At 60.1% G+C, this 13,686-nt stretch overlaps 1 protein-coding gene across 1 annotated transcript in view; it reads right to left on the bottom strand.

Annotated features, from left to right (window-relative positions):
- Nucleotides 1-5,594: 5,594 nt before the first annotated feature.
- SRRM3 (serine/arginine repetitive matrix 3) overlaps nucleotides 5,595-13,686 on the bottom strand; it is a gene marked incomplete at its 5' end in the record, with an annotated part of 35,361 nt that continues 27,269 nt past the window's right edge. Inside the window, 6 exon segments of the mRNA XM_082670523.1 lie at nucleotides 5,595-7,889; nucleotides 9,016-9,048; nucleotides 9,050-9,095; nucleotides 9,481-9,618; nucleotides 9,699-9,923; nucleotides 10,448-10,818. Of these exon segments, the coding sequence (XP_082526649.1) occupies nucleotides 7,554-7,889; nucleotides 9,016-9,048; nucleotides 9,050-9,095; nucleotides 9,481-9,618; nucleotides 9,699-9,923; nucleotides 10,448-10,818 (1,149 nt within the window). The 3' untranslated portion in view covers nucleotides 5,595-7,553.

Raw genomic sequence — 13,686 nt, forward strand, 5'->3', positions numbered from 1 at the left:
AACTAGAGAAAGCCTGCGCACAGCAACAAAGGCCTAACGCAGCCAAAAATAAATAAATTAATTAATTTAGAAAAATGAGCTGGGGTAGCAACAAGTCTCATGCCCTCTCTGAGCCTCAATTTCCTCTTCAAGAGAGCACTCCTAGATGTCTTTCTTTCTTACCCACCTGCTCCCCATCGGGAAAGAGCTGGGGTTGGACCACAGCCAGAGGTCGCCTCTGGAAAGGCCTCTAAGCACCTGGGGCTCTCATGGGCCAAGGAGAGGAGGCAGACAGGGTGCCTGCCCTCTGCCCCGCCCCTCTTGCTGGATCACATCAGGAGCCCAGTCTCCATGGGGAGCTACTCGCTGCCCCCAAAGGGTCTCAGCTTCAGGAAGCCCCAGGCCTTCACGCCCTGGCACTCCCAACCCCACCTATCCCCAGCTCTTAAAGTCAGGGTGAGGTCAGGAGCCAGGGAGGGCCCTCATCCGTCCCTGCCTGCCCACCTTGGCCCAGACTGGAGCCCAGGTGCCCCACCCTAGCGGGAGCTGTCAAATATAATCATGGGTGCCTTCAAGTGTGGCCCAGCCATGCTCTGGGTGGGGGCTGCCTGCCTGGCCGCCAGCACCTTGTAGACAGAAGCTACCTTCAGAGCTCCCTTCATTTTGCCTGAAACCAAGGTGGGGAGGATCCATCCCTGTTGCCCCGGCTTGGGGAAGTTGTGCAACCCAGGGCTCCACCCCCAGCACCCAGCCCATGGAGGTGGAGGCAGCAGAACTGAGAATTCACATCCATCTTTTTTTTTTTTTTTTTTTATCACGCCTTGGGGGGCTCGTGGGATCTTAGTTCCCCAACCAGGGATTGAACCCTGGGCCTTCTGCAGTGAAAATACTGCCAAATCTGGCTCCCTCGGCACCGATGCTGGATAAAAATATGGAGACAGAGAATTGGAAGATAAGAAATAGAGAGGCTTTTTATTTTCTTTGCCAGGCAAAGGGAAGACACAGTAGGCTAACGCCTCAAGAACTGTCCCTCCTTCTTGGGGAATCGGAGAAGATTTTATACTTGGGGCTCGCAGTCCGGGGTATATGGTAAGGATCAAAAGTAGTGGAGGTCTTGCATTTCTTTTCTTCTGCAAATTCATGGCCAAAGTTGGCATCAGGTAGCTCAGCAACTGGGTCTGATGTCCCTGAAGTTATGGGCCCATGACCTTCTTTCTGAAATGAAGAGTGCTACAGGGGAGTGTAGGGGGAGAAGGAATGCCAGGTGCAAAGGGTCATTTGTACGGAGTCAGAGAGTAATCAACTTTGTGAAGGACAAGTCTAGCTACAAGTGTTTGTTAGTAGTAACAGCTAAAGAATAACTAAGATTGCTTAACTCTTTCAGGCCTGTTTATGTTGTTTCCCCAGCCTGTTCATTGTTTCCTTATTTTCCAGTTTATCAGAAAAGTCTAATTTCTATTTTTGCTACAACAAAAGTGTGGAGTTCTAACCACTGGACTGCCAGGGAATTCCCCACATCCATCTTCAATGGGTCACTTCTCAAGGGAGTCTCAGATCAGAGCTGCCAATCATAAGGGAGGGGAACTGGGTAGCTCTGGGTGGTAGTAAGCGCGGGTAGGGGTGGAGGAGAAACTGGGTTTTGGAGTCAGACAAGGCTGGGCTTGAACCTGCTGCTGGCCTGGTGACCTCTCTGAGCTGGCACGTCCCCATCTGCAAGACGTAGCTAATAACACACCCATCTTTTTTTTTTTAACACACCCATCTTGCAGGGCTGCGGTGAATCTGTAACACGGTAACTCCTGCGAAGCGCCTGGTGCTCAGAAGTGTTCATTGTTATTAAGGAAAGAGGGCCTTTAATTTTGGATATTGAGGCTTAGATTAATGAGAATTACCTGGTTGTATGTGCTTTATAGCACGTTCAGGTATCTTATCAGAGTCCCATCCTGGAGATGAGAAAACTGAGAGTCACAACTGCCCCAAGGTCACAAAGCTGGTGAAGGATGGAGGGATTGGAACCCAGGCCTCCTGCCTCTCTATCCGGCAGGGGGGAGACTTCCCAGGCAGTCCAGGGAGGGCTGTGGGCTGTGGCTTGCAGGCCCAGGGTGAGGTGTGCAGCCCAGGGTTACCTGTGGGACGGGGAGGGTTGGGCTAGCCTCTCTGGGTTCACTTCCAGCCCTGACCAAGCACCCTTCCTCTAGGGTACTGAGCTCCCAGGGGTAGTTTTTCTGGGATTAAGAGGACAACTCCACCTGCAGGGATTTCCCAGAAGCCAAGCGGGTGGGGAGCAGGGGGACACTGCAGGGATTCCTTAATCAGAGGGGCCCGTCCCCTATCCCTAGCCCCAGCGTCTGGGTTACTCTGCCGCAGCTCGGAGAACAGCCTCCCAGCTTCCTGGCCTGGCCCTCGCCTGAGCACTTGGCCACACGAGCCACTCCCTTGGCAGGCTTTCGCCAGCTCCAGCTGCCACAGCCCTTCCCTCCCTGGCCCAGCCTCAGAAAGTGCGAGAGCATTCAGGCAGCTGCCCGAGCTCCCGGGAGAGGCCCGACAGCTGATGAAGCGCCAGCCGCTGGGCCTGCTGGGAACTAAGAATGTGGGCAGCCGTAACGAGGGCGCATGGGGGCGGGGGGGCTCTGGGTCTTTCTGGAAGTGTCTAGACACTGCCCCTCCGGGAGTCCATTTCCCAAAACCCATCTTCTAGGCCTTTGGCTTCTGGCTGGCCTTGGGGTCACCTTGCCTCCATCACTGCTGGAGGGGTGCCAAGGAGGGGCCGGGCGGGAGGGCTGGGGATCCATCCTCCTACCCCTCCCACCCTGCTGTCCAGTAGAAAGAATCTGTCCAGCTTGGGAGTCTGGGGACGTCTACGTCTCTAATTCTGTGACCTTGGCTAACAGCCGGCCTCCGTGACTCATTTTCTTCATCTGTACGATGAGACCATCGGACTGGATGTTCTCGAAGGCTCCTTCCAGCGCTGGCGAATCAACAGTTTCTCCTCCACTCTCTACTCTCCCCATCCCCCACGACCCCCCATCCCACCCAGGGATGTGTATATGGTGAGTGGACGCAGAGGATGAGGGAGGGCGTGGGGATGGGGCAACCCCTGCGGTGGCCGTGGAGGCGGGAGGCCCTGTGGCTGGAGCACCCTCCTGTGCTGGGCGTCCCGAGAGCCTTTCTCAGGTGGAGGGGGGCTTGGCAAAGGAAGGGTAGGCGCCTGGTGATAAGGCCGGTTTGCTGAGTATGCCCTCGGCTGAGAGAGGCGGAGGTGGGAGGGTTGGGGGAGTAGGCCAGGGGGCTTGAAGAGCACCTCAGAGGGGCAGGGGAGGGGGGTAGTCAGCTGGGATGCCCAAATTGGGCATGTGCATTTGTGACTTGCTACCCTGGGTCTGGGGCTGTAGGAAACAGATTAAGAAAGGGGGGCGAATTTGCCAGGACCCAGGCAAGCCTTGTCCAGCCTCCTGGCTGCTGTGTGTGCAGGGAGGGGAAGGATGGAGGGGCCCCCGAGGCCCCAAGTGCAGAGAGAGAGGTGAGGAGAGGACGTCCTACACCCCAAATGCCACATCTTGCTAAGGTTCCCCCACCCCTGCCCCCGTCTCCCCCTCTTGTTACCCGACATAGAATTGGAATTTCCTGTTTTCCTGCCTGCCTTCCAGTGTTTTTCCCTTTTCCCAAGGTAAGAGCAGAAGAGTTCAGTCTGAACCCTCCGTCTGCGGGAGGGACAGGGGCCTGGTACCCTCCCTGTCCTTCTCAGCGGAACGGGCACCAAGTAGCCAGGGAGGTGCTGAAGACAAGAGCTTCGGGCTTCCAGGCTGCCACGGATCCTCCCCCGGGGAGCTCTCCTCTCTGTCCAGGCCTGTTTTGTATCCCTTCTGGCGCGCCGCCAGCCAGCAGTTTTTTTTCCTCTCTCTCTGTCGCCCTCTAGGGTCTTCCTGCTGCCACCATGCCTTTGGTCTCCACCCTCCCCCACGGTTGCTGGAACCCCTCACGCCATAGTTGCCTCGTTCACTCCTTCACTCATTCAACAAACATCTCAAGGGTGCCTGTTCGGGGAATGCGGAGATAAGAAGGCATGGCCCGGGCTCCAGAAGCTCACAGATTTAGGGAGAGAGAGACCCGCCAACAAATAACTGGATCAAGAGCTCGATACCCTAAAGGCAGGAACAGACCTAGGGCTGGAGAAATCCAGAGGCGGGAGTGGCCACCGCAGCTGGGGATCGGGAAGGCGCCTAGAAGTAGGGGGCAGCTGAGCTGGGCCTGGAACCATGAGCTCTCAGGAACCTGTGGAGGTGGAGAGGGCATGCCTTGGGGCCGAGGGGGGCCCAGGGAGGAGGGTCCGCTGGAGTCAAGGACAGTGATGGGAGCGGAGGTTGGAGGGTGGCGGCGGGAGAGGATGGCAATTCCAGGTGGAGCCGTTCGCCGTTCGGAAGGCCTTCCAAGTGCTACGAGCTGGTGGACATGGTCACGGGATCCTTATGATGGGGAGTTCTGTTTCCTTAATTCAATACTGTGTCCTCAGAGCCAGGAACTGGGCATGGCATATAGTAGGTGTTGAGTAAGCATGTATGGAAAGAGGGAGGGAATGGTCAGATTTGAATTGTGGATATGGTGGGATGGACTGGAGCGGGCCAGACCCAGGCAGGCCAGCTGGTGAGGAGGTGGGCCTAGGAGGGGTTGTGGTTAGAGGCCAGGAGCGGGGGTGGGGCAGAAAAGGAAGTGGCACTGCCTGGTCACCTGGTTGCAGCCTGGCTCTGGGGTGCAGATGAGGAAGGCGGTCCAGCTGGGCAGTGAGGGACTGGAAGGGGGGAAGGGGAAGGGGCAGCTTTGGGCTTGTGTGAGACAGGCTGGACTTCCATGCCCACCTTGGGGTGTGTTTCATGCCCCCATCCCCTCCAAAAGGCGGCGTCTCCAGAGCAGGGCCAAGCCTGCTTTCCCTGGAGCCCCAACCCCTACCCAGCTGGTTTTTTTTTTTTTTTGGCCGTGCCACATGGCATGCAGGATCTTAGTTCCCCGACCAAGGATCGAACCCGTGCCACCTGCATCGGAAGCGTGAAGTCTTAACCACCGGACCGCCAGGGAACTCCCAGCCTGAGGCCTAGTTTTGCTGAACCTGTGTAAAGCATTAAAGAGATCACTGACACTTCTTTGACCAGCTTCCTCAGATCAGAAACAGAGCCACTGGCCAAAGGCCTCCTCAGGTGCCCCTTCCGGTCTGAGGGAATAGAAAGTAGAGAGAGGTCATGTGCTGACACAGCCCTAGCCTTCAGAGCACGGCACCCCCGCTCTGCAGCCCAGAACAGACCAAGGACATCTCCTGTGTCGTGGCACGCACAGCCCAGAGCCGTGGCCACGTCCACTGCCCTCTCAGTAGAGGTGGGTCAGCGTTCTTGACCTGTGGAGCCCTAAAGGATTGCAGAGTGCCTGTGAGGTCTGAAGTTGCCTGCAGATGGTGGGCGTGTGCACATTATTTCGAGGAAAGGGTTCCCAACTTCCATCAGATTCCCAAAGAGCAGCTGATTCAAAGCAAGGTTAACATCTACCACTAAAAGAAAAGGATAAGGAAGATGAGGAGAGGAGGAAGAGGAGAGTGTGTGCATTTGTTTAGGTCTCTATAAAAGAAAGAAATCCAGGGCTTCCCTGGTGGCGCAGTGGTTGAGAGTCCGCCTGTCCATGCAGGGGACATGGGTTCGTGCCCCGGTCCGGGAAGATCCCACGTGCCGCGGAGCGGCTGGGCCCGTGAGCCATGGCTGCTGAGCCTGCGCGTCCGGAGTCTGTGCTCCGCAACGGGAGAGGCCACAACAGTGAGAGGCCCGCATACCGCAAAAAAAAAAAAAAAAAAGAAAGGAAGAAATACAGTGTGAATAGCTATTAAAAAGTAAAAACCACGCCAAGCTCTCCCTTTCCAATCCCCATCCCAGCACCCATCCGGGGCTGGACACATGGTGTTTTCTTTTAAGTGGCCACTTATGACTCGCTCTATGGCAGGCCCTGTGCCGGGCACTCTTAGGACAGCATCCCCTTTCAGCTTCCTCACAGTCCCGCGTGGAGCCTGGATTCACAGCCGGCGTTGCTCTGCGCTGTTTTCCAGCGGTTCTGAACACTCCACCGCTATGGAGGGTCCTGCACGTGGGCCCGTCCTATCCCCTGTTCACTGCTGAAGCAAGGCCAGGTGTCTGGGCGTCGGGTGGAATGGGGGTATTCAAAGCCCACAGGGCCTCCCGGCTAGGGAGAAGGCCTTTCTGGGTCCCTGTTTTTCTCCCCACCAAGCTGCAGGCTCCACAGACTCACGCGTGGAGACACGAGGTGGACGTGCTGGGTCCTGGTCCCTTGGAGTCTGAGTCCCTCTCATTTCTCAGAGGCAAGGACCCCAGGACCCTCTGCCTTCCCCACACTCCCCAGGTACCCAAATCCACAGAGGCCTGGTCTCACCACCTGCCATCCGGGCACCAAGTGTTTTATTAGAGTCCAATTTTTATCCGCACCGCGGAGAAGGACGGGGAAACAGAGAGGGGGAACCCGGACCAGACCCCAGACCCCTCCCCCCACCGGAGCCCAGGGCATCTGCCCTGTTGGGCCAAGGAAGACTTCGTGAGATCCCTGAGGGCCCCAGGAGGAGGGGGCTGGGAGCAGCAGTAGAGGGCTGGGGGCCGCTGCTTCCCCGTCCATGCCCCAGGCCAAGGCCCTCCGTCTAGATTCTACCCTTTCTTCGAAGGGGTGTAGCGCCCCTCTCTGGAAGAGGAGGAGGAAGTGCTCCCTTTGGCTCCCTGCTCCCTTGGGCAGCCCCAAAGGGCACGTCACCCTAGGCCTGCTGCCATCCGGCCCAGGTCCCAGCCACTGGGCACACCGGGGCTCCCCGAGGCCGCTCAGTCAGCCGACTGCATTGCTCTTCCCCTCACAGGCTCCTCCTCCGTCTACCGCTTCTCCCTTCCACCTCCTGACCCGAACCCCTTTTGATCTCAGGGTCAGATGCAGCTGTGGTCTGTATATCCCACCTCTCGTCATGCAGAAGGCCTGGCTGGTGTGGCCTCGGCCCAGGGCACGGGGCGAGGGCTGGAGGGGAGAGCCTGGGCTGGAGAGGTGCGACCAAGGGTGAGCTCCCTGGACCCTCAGGCTGGGGCTTAGGGGCCCACCCAGTCTGGGCACTCCTGGGCCAGGGGAGGCATCTGGGGAGGCTCTGGGGCCAGCCTCCAGCTCTCAGCCAGGGTCCTCCTGCAGCCGGCTCGAAGGAAGTGGTTCCTCAGCCTGGATGGTGGTGCACCAAGGTCAGGCCATTCTTCTTCTTGTCTAACTTAGCTCCGCTTGCTGTCCCCTCGCCGTGTCCGCCCAGGGGTAGAGAGGAGCTGAGGGTCCTATGGAGTGGCAGGGGAGGCTCCCAGGTCTGGCACCGTCAAAGGTGTCCCTGGGTCCACTGAGCTGAGGTCCCCAGCCTGGCGAGCTGGCCTCAAGCAGGAAGCGGGGCAGGGTGGTCCCTGTGTTCGAAACGGCTCTTGTTCCCTGGCCATGGTGGGCGAGCGGGAGGTGAGGGCGGGGGCCCCCTAGAAGCAGCAGAATCCAGATCCTCTTTGTCTTCAGGGCCCCCGCCCTCAAGGTCTTCCCTGGACCCGGGACCTCCTTGTAGCAGTGGGGTGCAGGCCCCCTGCAGCTCCTGGGTCCTGACCCCTCGCCTCTCCCTGTGCCAGGGGGCACGAAACTGGGTCTGCTGGGCTCAGAAGCCCCCGCTCTCTGAGCTGCTCCGGCTGTGGTAGCTGGGACTGGGGGTCCTGGAAGGGCTGCGAGTGCGGCTGCGGGTCCGACTGCGGCTGCTGTAGCTTCCATGGCTGTGGCCAGGGCTGGGGCTCCGGCTTGAGTAGTCGCTGCTCAGGCAGCTGGAGGAGGACGAGGGGCTGGGCCGGTAGTAGGGGATGGGACGCTTTCGGGCACTGCCGGGAGGGAAGAGCTGATTACAGGCCAGCCAAGGCCCTGATCTGTGCCAGTCCTGGGCCCTCACTCAGGCCCTGAGCCCCTCCCCAGCAGTGGCCAGGGCTTCCCTGCCTCAGTTTCCCCTGAGCCTTGACCTTGGAATTCTCCCCACCTCCACCCCTGCCCCAGCAAGACTGGACATGCAGTGGTCCAATTTCATGTTGATCACTTTGTTTTTCCTCACTTGTCTGCAGGGAAAGGGGACCAAGTCTCTGCTTGACCGGAGTAGGTGCTCAATAAAAATCTGTTGAATAAATGCAACTTTTAAGCCAAGCTAAGCAGTGGCTTCTGTGCACGGGAGGGTTTGTGAATATGGCCCATTCCTGCTTCTTTGTTCCCCACAGGACAGAGGATATTGGTTCTCAGGTCACTCAGAGGGCACCAAAGGAGCCCCCTGGCCACTGCTGCCCATGCCCAAGGCCCTGGCCCAGGCCTGCCGGCCCCCACTCCTTACTCAGCTACCTCCCGCTGGCCCAGAGTTAGTTTGAAGCCAGGAGACTGTGACCCAGAGAAAAGAAAACAGAGTTAAGGGGGCGACAGTGCCCCATTGCGTGGGGTTAATTCTGAGAAAGAAAACAGGTGTCTGTTAGTGGGAGGAGGAGGCAGCCTGGGAGGGGCTGAAGGGGGTGCCAGGTGGAAGGTGTGGAGGCTGTCTTAGGACCCCCTGCTTATGGGGGTATCTGGCGGGGGGGGTGTCCCAAGCCTGGCAGCCTGGCCTCTAGCTCTGATGTGAGAACTGAGGCCCGGAGAGGCACGCTGATCTCCCATGGCTGCCCAGCAAGGCCAGGGCAGAGCTGGGCTCAGAATTTTGCCTGTGGCCCTCTACCCCATGTCGGGGATCTAGGGCTGCAGGGTGATTTCCACAAATGCAGACCATCATCTCACCTGGAGACCCAGGCCCAGACCCTCCAGTCCCGGCAGACTGTGTGGGCAAAGTGGGAGGGACCGGTTCCCCTCACAGCTGCCCCAGAGACCAGACTGCCGGTGCCCCCTCCTCCAAATTCCCCAGGGGACTGGGAAGTGAGCAGAGAGCTTAGTGAGAAAAGGAGAGGCAGACAGACAGCCGAACAGAGCCAGTCAGCTCACATGGGCATCTCCCCTGCAGCCTGTGGAGAGGGGGTCCACCCGGCCCCCAGGCTGGCCACAGGCCACTCAGCAGGCTGGACCTTGAGATGAAGGAGAAAAGGACACATCATTGCCAGGAGATGAATGTGGGGAGGGAAGGAGGAGGGAGGGGCTCCAAGAGGGATGGCTGGAATCTTCCAGAGCTGAACTGCTTGCCTGCTGCTGTACCCAGACCCCAGAACCGAGCCCCTCCCCTCCATGGCCCTCAGGACGCTTCCCTTCTGGAGGCCTCCCTCCCCGCAAGTGAGCCTGCACCTCTGCCTCTCGGGTCCCAACCCCTCCCCAGCACCTCAGTCCTAGCCTGAGCGCCCTCTTCCCTCTCCCAACCCTCACCTTCTCTCTTTCGGCGCCCTCCCCTCCCCGCACCAGGTGCGGTTGGTCGAGGACCCCCAAGGTCCCCGTGGCCCGGCCCCGGCCCCTCCGTACCTGGTGATGCGCCGCGGCTCCATGAAGCTGGGTGAGTCCCGGCGCCGCTTGCGGATGGGCGAGTAGCTGCGGGAGCGGCGCCGGGCGCGGGCGGCCTCGGCCTCGGCGTGCCTCGCGCGGCCCTCGCCGTCCTTGTCCCTGCGGGGCCCGGCCCGAGATGAGCGACGCGGCCCAGCAGCCCCGGCCGGTCCCGCCGCCACCCCTGGGCCCGCACTTACCGGCCCACGGTTTTCTTGGGCGACGGCGAGCGGCTGGGGCTGCGGGTCCTCTTCTCCGCGGAGCGCGAGCGGGATTTGGAGGGCGAGCGGCTGGAGCTCCACGAGCGAGGGTGCGGGCCCGGGCTGCGCGACGAGCTCTTCCCCTCCGGGCCGCCGTGCCTGCCGTGCGCACCCGGGGACGGGGAGGTGCTGGCGGGCCGGGCGCGCGGGGGCCGCTCCTTGGCCCTGGAGGAGGGGCACGGCGACAGGGGGGGCTCAGCTGGGAGACAGTGGGCCCCGGGCAGGGGAGGAGCGGGCGGAGGGGGGCCCGGTGACAGGGAAGGGGGCTCACTTAGGGAGAGAGTGAGTGGAAGCCCTGGGGGGGAAAGGACTCAGGAGAGGAAGGGGTTGTATGGGGTTAGTGCGGACGAAGCGGTTGTTGTGTTGGCGGTCGGGGAGAGGTTCCCGGAGGAGAGAAGGGGGCTCTGGTGGGGGGAGAGGAATCAGTGAGGAAGAAGCTGTTCCGTGCTGTCGAGAAAGAGTGATCATGGGGGTGGGGGGCGAGTACGGGAGGAGGGTGCTGTGTTGTGCGAGGAGGATCTGGATCTTAGCGCGGGGGCGGCTGGACAGGTCCGCTGCGGGGAGAGGGGTCAGTGGTGGGGCGCTCAGTGCGCGGGGAGGGGGTATGACCGGGGAGGGGAGAGGGCTCGGTGGGGCGAGGGGGCGGGGAGGGGAGCCCGGTGCGGGTCCCAGGGGCCGAGCCCGCTCACCGTTTCCCGTGCCCGCCGTGACCTCGCTCGGAGCCGGGCTCGGGCCCGGGGCCGGGGGCGTCGCCGCCCGAGTCGCTGCTGGAGCGGGCCCTGCTGAGCGAGCGCGACGAGCCCCGGGGCGGCGCGGGCCGGGAGCGCCGGCGGCCCCTGCGGCGGGGCGCGGACGCCGAGGACCGGGAGCGCCGCCGCCTCCGCCGCCGCCGCCGCCTCCGCCGCCGCCGCCGCCTGGCCGCCCCGCCGGCCGCGCGGCCTCCTCTGCCCTGCGACGACGGCGCCGAGCGCGGGCTCGGGCTCTCCTTCCCCCGCGCGGGCGGCGTGGCTACGCCGGCCTCCGCCTGGTCGCGGGCCCTGGGCGAGGGCGAGCTGGGCTTCTGACGGGGAGAGAGGCAGAGAGGGCACGTAGGGGGTGGAGAGGGGACGGAGAGGGCGACAGAAGCGGGCAGAGACGGAGAGAGAGAGGAGACGGAGAATCCAGAGGGGGAGAGGCAGAGGCAGAGCCGAGAGGAAAGAGACGGGGAGAGGTTAGAGAAGCAGAGAGACAGAGCGGAGACAGGAAAGGAGGAGAGACAGAGAGAGAGGACAGATCCAGAGAAGGAGCAAGAGGCCGAGGGGGAGAGAGCGGGCGGGCGGGGTGGGGGGAGAGAAGGAGAGGGGGCTTTCACCGGGCCCAGGCCGGGGGCTGCCAGTCCCGGAGCATCGCACACACGGTTCCCCGCGCCTGCCCTGCCTCTGCCTCTCCTGAGTGTCCACCTTCTGGCCTCAACAGTGCAGCTCATGCAAGGTTCTCGGCATGCAAAACACAAGAGGGACGGAGCGGTGGGGGTGGGGGTGGGCTGTCAGGGAGGGGGAATCCAGGACGGGCACGGGGGCTGGCATTGCCCCCCCCTCGACGGGACGGAGGATCCCGGCAGAGAGAAGAGAGAGGGCGGGCACCGGGAGGCCGGACCAGGGCCAGCCCACCAGGCCAGGCCGCCCAGCGCTTGGGGGGTGGGTGAGGGGATGGAGGGGGCACACGGCACACAGATGGGGGTGGGAGCGAGGCGGGACAACTGAACTCAAAACTGAACCGAAGAAAGGGAGGAAAAACGAAATAAAAAACAAAATCCACAAATGTCATTAGATACCGAAATCAAAAACAATGTCTGAACTCCTGGGGAACTGACATTTTTCTGTTAACATTTTTTCTTTCTTTGTTTTCCGGCCCTGCAGAGATCTGTGGAGCTGTCAGTAGCACCCGACTGTCTTTCTGTTTCTCTCTTTTCTTTTTCTTTCTTTTTCTTTTTTTTTTTCTTTTAAGTTCTGATTGTTTAAGTCCCTCTTGGTTAACGTCCACTTACCAATAAAGGGGCACTTCCTCCTTTAGTAGGTAAGGTGTGTAAGAGAAGGGAAAAGCGTGGTAGCGTAAGTTCATCATTAGATTCACAAAAATGCAAGAGACATAGAGAGAGAGAGAGAAAAACGCAACCACCCCATTCTAGGCCAAGAGGAGGCCGTGCCGCCTCTGGAGGAAGGGTTAGCAGCGCCCAGCTCCTCGGGCCTGAGCAGGTACCTCTTGGGTGACCACTGGATAGAGATGTCGAATGTTTTTCCAAAAGTGGAGTCAGGACACAAGCATCGGGCTACAGAAAACCAGAAAGGGCACCTGGTACCATCAAAAGGGCCCTGGCTGGGAAGCAGGGGTCTGAGAGCCTGCCACAATCTCACTGAGTGACCCTGGCCAAGTCACTTCCCTAGTCTGGGCCTTAGTTTCCCCATCCACAAAATGAGACGGTCAGGCTTTGCTTCGGGATGTCCCTTCCAGAGCAAATATTCCAGGATTCCCTGACCACCCTCTCCATCCCCCACCCTCCACAGAACTGACCCTTCCTCCTGTCCTTAGGCTTCCATTCCAGTAACAGTTGATTGCACTTGTCTGTCTGTAAGTCTGTCCCCCATCCCTCCCCAGCCCCCAATCACCAGCACCAACTTGACTTGGAGCACCTCCAGGGCCAATGTGGTGTTGGGTTCAGCTTTGTAACCTCAGTTTTTATCACAGAACTTGGCATCTAGTAGGGCCTCAGTGCGGTCTGCTGAGGAAGAAATGCCCTCGCAAGGGACAGGGCCAAACCAGGGAGTCTTAGGAAAGGGGCAGGGTCTGGGTCAAGCTCTTTTGGAGGAGAGAGCAAAACCAGCTGCCACGCCTCAGGGCACCTTGCTGCCAGGGACAGGAAGGGGCGTGGCTTCCTTGGCATGGCCCTGGGTGCTTCCTGGAGGGGGTGGGGGTGTGGCGTTAAGACCTCTCTGTGCTAAGCCTGAATCCCTAGACGAAGAAGTCAGCTCCCTCTGGGGCAGGGCACAGCTAGCTCATGATTGGTGGCCGCAGCAGCCAATGAACACCAGCCATAGCAGGGAGAGCAGCTGTCCAGAGCCAAATGGGCCATGAAGACCTGGGAGAGCCCTCTGTTTAGGGCAGGGGCAGACATAGGCAGGCAGAATGGATATCACTGGGTACCAAGGTGTCCCTTGAGCACTCTGACCTTCCTGATCACCAGCTCACCTCTGCTAGGAGAGACGGACGCTGGGCTGTTCCGCCACGGCCCCTCTGAAATGGCAGTCCATTCTCAGTAGACCAGGAGACACCTGTCTTCCCTAACACATAACCCCCTCCACCCCAGCAGGTGGCCAGTGCTTCACAGCGCCCAAGCCCCCAGAACTAGGTTCTGTCATCCAGCATCCTTTTCCCTCCAGAGGAGGCAAATGAGAAAGAAACCTCCAGGATCCTAGGCACTGAGACCCAAGCCCCCGGGCCAGACGCCCTGTGCTGAGCCGGATGCTTCCTGCCTAGCATGTCTTGAAGTCCAAGCTCTTCCCTACTTCCCTCTCATCTCCTTCAAGCCAAATGGCTGTTAGAGCCCCAGATGATAGTAATTGGCAAAGTGGAACACCCTGGGATTAGCTCTGATATGAGTTTGCTGTGAAACCTTAAGGAAGTGACCAACTCTGGAAACCTCAGTTTCCCCATTGGTAAAGTGGGGGATAGCTGGGTCTCTGCTAGGTGGGCCTGTATAGGGGCTGAGAGGTTCTTTTCAGAGGACAACTCTTACTCATGGTCCCCTTACAGATGAACAGGGTCAGAGCAGGGCAGGAAGGCCTGGGGCCCCATGGGTATCTCCCAAGTGCCAGGATGGAGGAGGGTGGGAGGAAGGCTATGTTGGGTAGGGTGGCAGATAGCACCTCCCCGGGGAGACTTCTAGAGCCCA

Source organism: Grampus griseus, assembly GCF_964374135.1.
Source record: "Grampus griseus genome assembly, chromosome: 14".
Classification (NCBI taxonomy): Eukaryota; Metazoa; Chordata; class Mammalia; order Artiodactyla; family Delphinidae; genus Grampus; species Grampus griseus.